Genomic DNA, 12,373 nt, shown 5'->3' with positions numbered 1-12,373 from the left:
GTTAACGGTAAAGATACCTGACTGTGGAGGAACACAACATTATGTGCCCTAGTGTGAACAGGGGAGATTATCAAGAGGGGTGATAGTGTCTGGCATCACATAGAAGTCACAGCTGGATGAGCAACCTCAAAGCACCATGGATTATACACATAGGTCAAAGTTGATTTGTTTAAATGCCCTTTATTGTATAAGAAAAGGAAGGGAGTTGCTCTAGTGTATTGCTTTCTCGTTTAGAATTCAACTTGCTTGAGGTGTGGTTTAATTTGTAGATCATAAGGGCCTAAGTTCATGAAATAATAAATAAACAATTCCATTTATCTGAAAATTTTAAACTACATAGTAGAGACCATGGTAGAGAAACTGGTGCACCACCAAGTATAACTAAGCAAAATATTAAGTGGCATTATGTGTAATTGGCTAAGTTCTCTGATAGCAGCATTTTACATAATATTAATAACAACTTAGTTGCTTGAAATATAAACAGCTGCACTATTTCCTTACTCTTAATGGCATGTTTTCAGGGACTCTGATAGCTAAGATGGGATAGAATAAGAAAGAATTTTTCATCATGTATGCTTAGCTTTCATCATGTATGTAACCTCATATGATTGGCAACCTTCAAATTATACACAGTGAATATTGAAATACATTTGAATATTCTGAAGTACTGTCAGTACTGTTTTCCCTTAGTTTAAAATGTGGAAGTAGAAAAGCTTCTTGTCAAATGTTGCTCTCTTGGCCACTGGTGAGTTGTGTGGATCCTTTCTGCATCACCTCTCAAAGGCTATCAGAGATTGAGACATTAATCCAACCACTTGGAGCCAGTTAGTTATACTATTATGAGTTACACTTGGTGGATGTGAGGGAAGGAGCAATCAGATCCTTTCTTCAGGAACCAGTCATACACACCAAGAAAAGTCCTTCCTAAGGAAAGTTGGCTAAGGAGCTTTGAGTCTTCCTTTTCTTTCCAGTTGTACTATAGACCAGGTGCGATGCATTATTTCTTGGAGGAGGTCAGCCTGTGGCAAGCATGAAAGGGGATTATAATGGCCACCAGGGAGGGACTCACTTCCTATGAAAGAAAGCAGAGCCCTAGCAAACACTATGAGCCGAGCAATGGTCTCAGGAAATTATATGTACATATTTAATCTCACAACAACCCCACCATAGTGGCCCTCATTTCATGAATGAGAGAACTAGACACAGTAACTGTAAACTCAATAAATAATCAGCTGAGATGACTCAGAATGGACCCAGTATGCAAATTGTCAGTAGACTGCTTTGACAGTACACAAGAGCTCAGAGAATTTGCTAATAAAAACTAGAGAACGTGTCTTCACATGTGGTTATATAAACTTGGTTAAGGAGCCGGGAGTGATGGGACAAACAAGAACAGAGATTTGCCATGAAATATAATTAAAATATGCTGCTTCTTGATTTCTAAGTTCTAAGTGATTTAAGCTGACTTGTAGTTTAGATTCCCAATGGACCTGAGGTTGGATTTGGGTTTAACGTGTTTTTTTTTTTTTTTCTCCAAAAGGAAATGACTCTGGGTAAAGATCATCATAATTTAGTTAGACATAAAATAAATACTTACATCCTTTTTATTATTGTGCTTACAGCCAGTTATTACATAAGGTATTTTCAATAGATGGATAAAAATTTACCATTTGTAATGGTTTATATTCACATTCAAAGAAAAACCACCAGAGGTTTGCCCGAGACTAAAATCTTTTGAAACAAATTTGCTGTAGAAAAAGCAAGCTTTCTCCATGTGGGGGCAAAGAGAAAAAGACATTAAAAAATGTAGACCAAGTCAACACAAGCAAGTTTCATATGTGACTTATTAACCGGCAGAGTAAGTGGGTAGGTATGGGGGATAAAGGTCTGCCTGTTCTCTGTCAAATGGCCATTCTGAGCCCTCAGGGTGGCTCACCTCTCCAAGAATTCAAGAAGTCTTCTTATGTACATTTTAGTAATAACCTAGCTCTCATAGTTTATAGCCACCACCGCCACCACCCCTAGCCTCCAAAAAGGAAACTCACTGTCCCTAGGCTATTTGATAAGACAATTTGGTTTTTTTCAGTGGTACTAAGTAGGGTTTGAACTTGGGGTCTTTCATTCTTACCACTGGAGCCCTCATCTGCTTTAGTTTAGGGTAGACTCTTGTGTTTCCCCCCCCCCCATTTTCCCAGGCTGGTCTCACATTGGGATCCTCCTACCTCTGCTTCTAGAATAACACTAGAGCCACTACACCTAGTCTGATCTTTAAAAACTCAGACCCTATGTCAATCCCCTGTCTCTACCTCTCAAATAGGTGAGGATTACAAGTGTGAACCCCCTTTCCCAGCATTAATTGCACATTTAACATTGCTGAACATACTGGCACAGGCCAATTAATCCCAGTGGCTCAGGAGACAGAGGCTGGACTGTGATTTTAAGTTAGTGAGACCCTGCTATATAGTTTTCAGAGCTGACACTGAAGGTGATTCAAAAGGATGTCAGTATAAGCATCTATAAATGATAAAATTTTTAAAAACTGACATGAGATCTGGGATGAGAGAACTTCTCAGGCTCACATTATTGCCATTAGTAAAGACCTGAGACCTTAGGGTCAGCCATATACCCTTCTGTGCTTGGAAGATACAACAGAAATAGCATTTCTGTTTAATGGATGACTCCCACATTGATCATTTGGTGGACCTGGGCAGGGATTCTCCAGTCCCAGGATGGAGTTGGTTCATCCCAACACACCATAGCCACCATAGCAGCAGCAGTACTGTTTGAATGCACACTGCCATCATGGACAACGAAGCCCAGATGTATGCACTTCAAATGGATTTACCAGCTTCGGCAATGTTTTGATTACAGAAAGAAAAAATAATGTTTCCAAATTCCTATTGAACATGTTTCTCCTGATGATGAGCAGGATCCTTCTAAGCAAGAGGCAAGCACTGTGTGAGGGTAGAACTGAGCTCCGGCATCGCTCCTACCCTGCCGGCTCTGCAGCACTGGGTGGAGAGTTGGGTTTTAGTAGTAAGAACCTAGGTCTGTGCTCTTCTGGGGAGCTCTTTGTATTTCCTCAAAAGCTAGGTCAGCAAGGGGAATTCTCACGTGACCGTGACCATCGGAAATGCTGACTCCCTGGGGAGACAAAAAAAACAAACTTTACATCTGTGTATGAAGGGGCTTTTGGTGTCTGCATGTCCTGAATGAAAAGGTGGATAGCATGGGCAAGTCAGAGGTCAAGGGCAGCAGCCTCAGGTGACAGCACCATCGTCTCCCAAGATCTTACTGCCCAACCCATGGAATGGTTGCCGTCTGATCTGGAGTCTTAAGGGATTGCAATCAGGAACAAGTGATAAGGAGGGAAGCAAGACCTGCTTAATTGAGGGAGTTTAACTATCAACCATCAAAACCAAGTGCGTGGCAGAAAAGTCATCCTGCCAAGATACAAGAAAAGAATCCTTCTTAGAAATGCTTTAGAAGAGGAAATCTCCTGGGCATGGTGGTACACACCTGAAGTCCCTGTTAGTATGCAGAAGTAGGAAGTTAGTTCAGTAACAACAACAAAAGATGGGAGAATTGTGTGAGAGATGTGGCTCAAGTGACAGCACAGCTGCCCAGCAAGCCAAGAGCCTGGAATTCAATCCCATCACAGAAGGTTCAACCAGTTCCTTTACTCTACAGCTGTTTGTAGGTAATCTTGCTAAGAGGCTAAGATAATTGAACGGTAGGTACCAAATTTTACCTGATCAACAAGCAAGTTTTCTCTTTCATATTCTACCCGTTTTAGCCTCTCTCACAGCACATTTCTCATCTTTAAAAAGGAATGAGGAGTAGGGATAAACCAAATAGAATGAAATTAAAACAGTTTTGGGTCAATTTGTGTAAACATTTGAAGTATAAAGTAAAATACAGGCAAAGGGATTTAACTTCCATTTAATGCATTCACTTACACATAAACACAGCATAAAAAATTGTTACGTTGCACTTTAAACAAATTGAAATCAGAAATACTAAGTCTGGATCAATTTTGCTTTAATTTCTCAAATATCATTTATTTTGTTTCATTTTGCAGTCAGAACATTTATATAACACACTTGCTTTAGGACAGCATCTGTAATTACAAACAAAAATGTGCATTCACAAGCCCTTAAAACACCACTTAAAACTAAATGTCAATGTCAAAGTTCTAACTTTAATAGTGAAACTTCTCAAACATTCAATGAGAATGATTTCACTTCTACGGCTGACTTTACGAAGATCTGAAAATAAAATATAGTAAAATTATTGCTTCTAGAGTTAAGTTGGCACAATCTGTACAAGACAGAATTCATATGAAAACAAGCTGTACCAAAGTAGTTACATAACCAATCTTTATCCCTAGTTTTCTGACATTTTATTCACCTGTAAAAGCTGAGTTTTAGTCTTTAAAACCAAAAGGATGGCCTTCAATGAAGATACTCAGATTTTATACATGTCGAGATATATACAGAGGATACTACTGTGTTTAACCACAGGAATGAATTTTTTTTTCACGTTAAGCAGTAAAATGTTTTTTGTAAAAAAAAAAAAAAGATCCTTAGTGTGAAGTTCCGTAGGAATATTACTTTCCTAGTAATAAAAAAATTCAAAATGTAAAACCAAGAGTATTTTCAATACTAAAAAAAAAAGCAACATTTATTTTACAATCCCTAGAACTGTAAAACAGGTATTTTGTGAGTTTACAGAATCAAGGGAAGTATTCTGAATGTCAAAATATACACAGTGAATGTGATTTAGTGTATAAGCACCAAAAATCTGAGGAGTTTACAAAAATGGGTGAAACATAGGTGGTGAATTTACTTATGAATTACATTCACTCAGAGGGAAGAAACAGTCCCCAACGTTCTTTAGTATTTAAGAAAGAGCTGAATAATTTCCAACTTACAGCCAAATAATGAACATTGCTTTTCATTTTTATTATACATACAAACCATCTAAAACGTAGGTTCAGAATTTAAGCACTGCCTTCTTCTGGAAAAGGTAGTTTAATCAGGTTGATCAGTCTATACTCTGGGATACTTCATAGACAAGAGCTGTGTAATACTCACACACAACAGGATGATTTAATGCCCCAAAGAAATTTATAAAGAAGTGGAAATGTAGTCTTGTAGTAAACTTGTAACAGGAAAAGTTAGATCTCCTTTTTTTTTTTAATATATATAGAATTAAGCATACAGCCATTTGGGAACAAATACAATTACTTTTTAAATATGACTCTACTTGAATTTTCTAAACATGACACTATCGCTTCAGTTAATAATAACAATTACATAGTCAGATGACATAAATACAGAATTTGTTGGTTGACAAATTAAAATTAATATGACACTAGAGAATGTCCCTGTTCAAACAACCTGGCCAGTGCTGGTAACAATGACATAAGGGAAATGAGCTTGTGGGGCTGAACATACATTCACTGCCTTCATTCTCCTGAATGGCCTCCTAGGGTTGAGGAGGGGATATGGTCTGGCTCCCGTGTTGCCATGTTGCAACATATCCCACCTGAAGCCTTGCTCTGTAAAGCTTATATGAAGCTACCATCACTGCTAACACAAAGTCCAGGGCTACCATCCTGAATGCCATCACCTTTATATATTGACTTTGACTGTGTGCATTAAAAAAAAAAATTGGTTGTGCTTCTCACAAATCTGATATAAGTCTTCATATCAAACATTTTATTTCTTGGTTCTTAAGAAAGAAAAATAAAAGAAAGACATCAGAAGTCAGATTGTAAGGTTGGTAAGGTAACAGTACATATACTACTAGTCAAATATCTTTAACTTAAAAGATATTATCATCACAAAACAGATATTTATATATATATTTATACAGACACATACACGCATGTGTGTATCTATATCTCCTCCCTAAAAGCCTATTGTTCCATGATAAGTTTTTCACAGCTATTAGTACATATATATATGCATACCTATGTATATATATATGTAGACACATAATTTTGACAATCTGCTCAGTAATCCACTGAGTGTATTATTACCATAACAATCTAAACATTGTACTTCTAGGGAAATGTGCTTAAAAATGGTTCAGTGATTTGTTCCAGATGAGGACTATTTACAAAGATAACTTTTTATGTCAGCAATAAATAATCCCAATATCAACAGAGACAATGCTCATGCACACACCAAGATGGCTGCATGCTATTAAAATATGTACATGTAGTTTCTTCTTTACAGCTCTCCCATTAACAGTGAAAGTGCATTTCTGTCAGTTTTCTCCAGTCTTCAGTCCTGCTTCTGCGGGATGCATCCTTCCATTTCTACAACTTCAGGCCACCCTTCATATTTATTTGTATCCTTGTTATTCTTAATATGCTATCGGAATACAATAACAGTGTATAGTTAAAAAAAAAAAACACCAACAACTTTCCAAGTTGCTCATTTGCCATAACATGACTCACTCTCACTTCAGTAACATTCATGTCAACAATGAGGTCATATAAATTATCGCTCAAGAAATCAAATGAGTGACGCTGGAGGCCTGGCACCTATGTGACAAACTTGCAAAAAAACAGGTGAGAAACAAAGCCCTGTAGATATTTTTAAATGCTTATTTATTAGTCAGAAAGTCAAGTTTATATTCTGTGAAGGCTGCAAGTATTTTCAAATGGATTCTAAAATCCAAAGCTTAACTGAAATCCTTAATAACCAGTATGTTCCCTTCAAGTCTTAAAAGGAACCCTATCTCAACACACTGGGGGGCGTGGGGACAAATGTGTAATTTAATTTTAAATTGTGAAGTTTGAGAAGTGTTCTGGTACTTTCAAATAAATGACTACCAAGCACTGATGAAAAGTAAATGAATATATTCAATATCTGCCTAACTTAATTTTCAAATAACCAGTGTGGGCGTATGTCCCACAGTTTCACACATTATTTTTGTCCGTGAGTTATCAAAGTGCTTCAGGACACTCACCTGTTCGAAAGGGCTTTTTGTTTTAATGCCCTTCCCACCACAGAAGACCCAGTTGTCCCTAAAACCAAGGTTAGTAATCGATGTGCTCCCCAGTTCTGCAATTAGCTTTCGTGCCTCTTCATTGAGTCTTAAAACAATAAAGAAAGAACAGAACAATGATTAGAGGGTACTTTATGTAATTTAGCTAACACTGATTCATTCATCTAGGATATTCAGATCAACAGCAAAATGGGATCTCACTAGCTTACATAAGAGAATATAAACTAACCAAGAGAATTTTCCTATTTGAATTCTTTAGAGATGAACGACACAAAGTACAGCAACTAATTTTAAAGTTATTCAATTAGGAAGTATTTTCTAGATGTGTCTTTTACCTTCATTTAACTATTTTCCTTATATTTAATCAAATAATTAAGGAGTGGTACTGTTTTCATAGATGTCTACCTGGGCTACACCAAGGTCTTCAGTAACCAAGACCTTTGTAAAACCATTCATTTGAATCTCCATTAAGTCCTTTGTACGATTTACTTACATGTGGGTAAACTAAAAGTAAATGAAGGGGCTGGGAATGTGGATTAGTAGAGTGTTTGCCTAGGATGCCTGAGACCCTGCGTTTGATTCCTTAGTACCACATAAACAAGAAATAATATTTTAAAAAAAGGAAATGAGGATAGAAATATGGATATTTCTAGCACAATGTTTTAATACAAAACAATTTTTGAGAGTAGAGATATAACATTGTACTTTAGTTATTTGAAAAATGAAAATATAAATTACAACTGTGTACACTAAGGAGGAGTGTGGTGACTCCATCAGCACAGGAAATTGCCACCGCACTGATACCATCCAGAATTGTGTGTGGATTATCATTCTAACCATTGAGGGATTCCCTTCCCCCTCCTTTCTCTCAGAGGGGAAAGGAAACTCGATAGGAATGCTAACTGTAGAGCTACAAAAATAACAGAGATAGCAAAAGTAGGATCACCTGGACAGGTTATTGATATGCACTGCTATAGTACATCCCTCAAACAGCAGTTCCTCTGAACACAGGCTTGTTCTGCTAAGGGAGTATTATGTTCGCAAAGAGCAGAAAAGTTAGTAAAGTAGGTATGGATTTATGCTTCTGTTCTGTTAACAATCCAAGCTAGTATCTCTCAACTTCTTCAGTACCTTAATCAAAGAAATACTGGGTATAGTCTCTAAAGACAAATGGCATGCTTTATTTATTTGCATTTTTTAAACAATTCCAGTAATGAGGGGACTTGCTGATAGGATGTGCAAGGCAAGTGTTGGTTATTTTAGAAAAATGCACAGTGGACTGAACTGGGCCACTAGTGGTTCGCACTTGTAATCCTTGCTACTCAGGAGGCTGAGATATGAGGATGAAGGTTTGAAGCAAACCCTGGCAGATAAGTTCATGAAACTCTTATCTCCAATTAAGCAGCAAAAAGCCAGAAACGGAGCTGTGGATCAAATGGCAGAGTGCCAGCTTTGAGTGAAAAAGCTAAGCAAATGTACAAGATCTTGAGTCCAAACGCCCGTGTTGGCATCAAACAAAGGGGGAGGGGGAGGAGAGTAATGAGGAACCAAAGACATGAAAAGTCAAATATTTCCAGTTTCTAAGACAAAGAAGATTTTAGCAATAATGGTCCAATAAAACCAATCTTAATTCCTACCCACAGTCTAGAACAGAAGACAAGGAAGATTGTGCAGAGACCCTACAGATCCTGAAAGCACAGAAGTGCAAAGAGGAAGGAAGGGGTACCATGGGAGAGGAGGCAAGAGCAGTCCGTGAATGGCATCTCAGCTGTCTGCGGCAGCGCGGGGCGCCTCCACTGGTGTCCTCTGTGGATTGTACGTGGGCAACTGAGAAGCTCAGAGAGTAGCTGCTGTGCATAAAATAATTAAATGGCAGATGGATGGCACCCCCTTGGCCCTGTTCGGTCAGTCATTTCTGCAGGTAATTACTAGATGAATCTCTTGTATGAGGTTGACTCTAGCAGGGTGGCCCGATGCCCTTGGTAAATGTTTTCATCGAGGACTTCTATTTAGACATGGGGAAACTTTGGAGGGAGTACAAAGACAGACTCTCGAAACCTCCGAGGACAAACATGAGATCCAAGACCAACCAGGTCCACATCCGCAAAGTTGAATTTAACACGAATAAACGAATACAAATTCCTTCATCGAAATTAAACAAAAACTCAAGTTCTAAATGGAGAGAAAGACCTGGCTTGGCATTTTTTTTTTAAGAAAAAGTCTGAGATCAAATGAAAAGATCTAAAAAATCTAACTTGACCAAAAACTCACATGAGCCAAAAATGTGATGTGATTGTTTAAAGAAAACTAATGCTAAGCTACATGAATATTCAAGGAAATGTAATCTCTAAAACATGGCAAGTTATGGTCTCTCCATTGGACCATGTACTGGCCAGGCCACATCTGGAACACTGTGTTTAATTTGCGACATTCACTTTAACAGAGACAATAATCAACTAAAGAATGCCTAAGAAATATAGCCAGGAGGGTAAAACAAACTAGAAACATAATATGATAAACGATGAAAAGAGCCTAGAAAAGAGAAAACTAAAAGAGACACGTCAATTACCTTCAAATACTTGCTGTATCAAGTGACTAGGGGAACATTTTTATTGTTTGGTTAATGACTATTGGGAAGAATTCAGAGCCAGCCCACCCTGAGAACAGAAAGTTTATGGATCTTTTTTTTTTTTTTTTGCCTCTTGTTGGTTTCAGATAGAGAGGCAAGGCAGCAAGGGGCCTGGCACCTTTAGTAAGTGAGGGGTCCTAGAGATATAATTAGAGAGGCATTCCAAACAAGACTGAACAGGTGGATCAGCAGGAGTCAGGTAGCCTGGAAGGTCTTTGCTAGTCAAAAGTATCCACCATGAAATCTGTCACTTAGGGTAACTTGGAATCAGCATATTAGGACTCTCAAGAAGAACAGTTCTGATTGTCTTAAAGAATAATGAAGACAGTGAAGAAAAAGGTATGTGTCTTCAGAAAGGGGGGCTTTTCAAAAATGTTAAAAGCATCACATTACACAGGTAACACCTTATTCTCTCAGTTAAAACAAAAGAGCAAGTCAAACACTTGTGCTTTTGAAAAAGAAAACCTAATTACATCCTCTTTGGCTCTCCACTGCTACATAGAGAATTTGCCATTAACACATGAACCTTCAATTTACAGATTTAGTAAGTCCTTAAATAAGGTAAGATATGCAAACTGGGCATTGGTGACTCACGCCATCAATCCTAGCTACTCAGGAGGCTGAGATCTGAGGATCGCAGTTCAAAGCCAGACTGGGCAGGAAAGTCTGTGAGATTCTTATCTCCAATAAACCACCAAAAGGCTGAAGTAGAGCTCTGGTTCAAATGATAGAGCACTAGCCTTAATCACAAAAGCTCAGGGACAGTGCCTAAGCCTCAAGCCCCAGGATCAGCACGCATACACATGCATGCATACGTGCACGCATGCACGCACCCACATGCACGCACACACACGCGCACACACACACATACACAGATAAAAATGAACAAAGTCAACAAAACATTTGAAGACCTTCAAAAAAACAGCATCATTTTCCTAATATAAACTCACAATTGATAATAGTCTAAATGATGCTTACAAATCAATACATGTCAACTTTAAAGTTCAGAAGACAATTTAAAAAAGAAAATACAAAAAAATTTTAATCCAGCAATCTCACATCAAAAAAATCTGTATTTAGGAAATGATATCGTTTACTCACTTTTCTGACAATGCATTTGGTTAAGTATAAAAGACAATAAGCCTACTGTCCAACAATAGACCTCCTGATGAAATAATCAATCATGATACAAGGTTAAAACTGGACTAGGCACCCATGGACAAGTCCGTTATGGGGAACTTCTATGTGCAAAGACACTCATCGCATGAGTGGAAAGGTTCGCCATACTATGTCCACATATTTAAAAGAAGAAAACAGGCATATACAATCATCTGGCATGGAAAATGAAACATTGAGGTTATTCCTGCAGGGGAGATGAACTATAACTCATTTTTTATGCTTTTCTGCATCTTGCAAATCTCTATAATTTATAGCTTTCAGAAAAAAAACCATAAAATTAATTTTACTTCCAGAAATTCCTGAAGCCAGGTGTTGGTAGATCAGTCCTATAATCCTAGTTACTCAGATGGCTGAGATCAGAGGGTCACAGATTGAAGCCAGCACAGGCAGAAAAGTTTGTAGAGATTCTCATCTCCATCTAACCATCAAAAAGCTGTACTGGAAGCATGGCTCAAGTGGTAAAGTACTAGAAAGGAGCAAAAAAACTGAGCAGAAGCTCAAGGTTCTGAGTTTAAGCCCTAGTATAAGCACAAGCGCGTGTGCACATACACACACACACAAACACACACACACAAAGCCAAAAAGATATTTTCTATACGAAAGTGCTATCACAATATTATTGGATTAAAAAAATCTGGCAATAGAGGAACTTTTAAATACAGGTGATACCATGTGACAAATTTGGTGAGGCAGAAAAACATGCTACTGAAGAATCTTAAAGCCAGAAAAAGCTAGAATATAAATAAAGATATTTAAAAGATGACACACAATATGCTAGATGCAGTGTTTCATGCCTATAATCCCAGCTACTTGGGAGGCAGAGATTGTGAAGTTCAGGGTTTTAGGCCAGCCCAGACAAAATGTTATATTGTATATCACACAACTAAGCTGGCAGGGTAGCACATGCCTACAATCCTGGAGACTACTCAGATAGGAGGATCAGAGTCTAAAGCTGGCCCCCAGCAAAAGTACAAAATCCTATACAAAAGAACACAAGCAAGCAAACAAACAAAACTAAAGCAAAAAGGCCTCGGGCTATGACTCAAGTAGCAGAACACGCTGGGTAGGCCTGAGGCCCGATTTCGAACAAGAACCTTTAGGGATGGAGAAGGGCCCTAGAGAAAGAGAGAAGGGAAGGAAGACGTGGGATGAAGAGATGGGTGGACAAGTCAATGTGTCATCTATGTATGCAAGTACCTCAGTCAACCCGTCCATTTGTACATTCAGTATGCGCTTACAATGTAAATTAAGCAAAAGGATAAAGAAAGGAAAGCCACTTTACAAATGCAGCTGGAGTTCGTGTTAGCCAGATTACTTGCTCCAGTTCACAAACTGTATTTGTGTTCTACTGCTGAAGGACAAGCTGGAGGAAGTGTCCGGTGCCTTACTTGGTAGCGCCATCGTCGTATGTGCCCATTAAGACTATTGTCCCATCCTGGATGGCCTTCAGAAACTCAATAAAGGGAGCCACATCTGGCAGGGGAAAAAAAGAAAACAAACTGAATAGCCATCACAAGAGTCCGTAACATACAAAGCACTCAG

The 12,373-nt window shown here is 38.3% G+C and overlaps 1 protein-coding gene across 2 annotated transcripts in view; it reads right to left on the bottom strand.

Annotated features, from left to right (window-relative positions):
* Positions 1-3,926: 3,926 nt before the first annotated feature.
* Fam3c (family with sequence similarity 3, member C) overlaps positions 3,927-12,373 on the bottom strand; it is a 39,555-nt gene continuing 31,108 nt past the window's right edge. For both annotated transcript variants that reach the window (XM_013020032.1, XM_013020033.1), the window contains exons 8-10: positions 12,220-12,304; positions 6,985-7,111; positions 3,927-6,383 (exon numbers count right to left, since the gene is read on the bottom strand). In XM_013020032.1, coding sequence (XP_012875486.1) covers positions 6,294-6,383; positions 6,985-7,111; positions 12,220-12,304 — 302 coding nt within the window. In that variant the 3' untranslated portion in view covers positions 3,927-6,293. The remainder of the gene's footprint in view (positions 6,384-6,984; positions 7,112-12,219; positions 12,305-12,373) is intronic.

This window comes from Dipodomys ordii, unplaced genomic scaffold (genome assembly GCF_000151885.1).
Source record: "Dipodomys ordii isolate 6190 unplaced genomic scaffold, Dord_2.0 Scaffold48, whole genome shotgun sequence".
In the NCBI taxonomy this organism is placed as follows: domain Eukaryota; kingdom Metazoa; phylum Chordata; class Mammalia; order Rodentia; family Heteromyidae; genus Dipodomys; species Dipodomys ordii.
The sequence above is the reverse complement of the archived record's forward strand: the minus strand, read 5'-3'. Positions and strand labels throughout refer to the sequence as shown.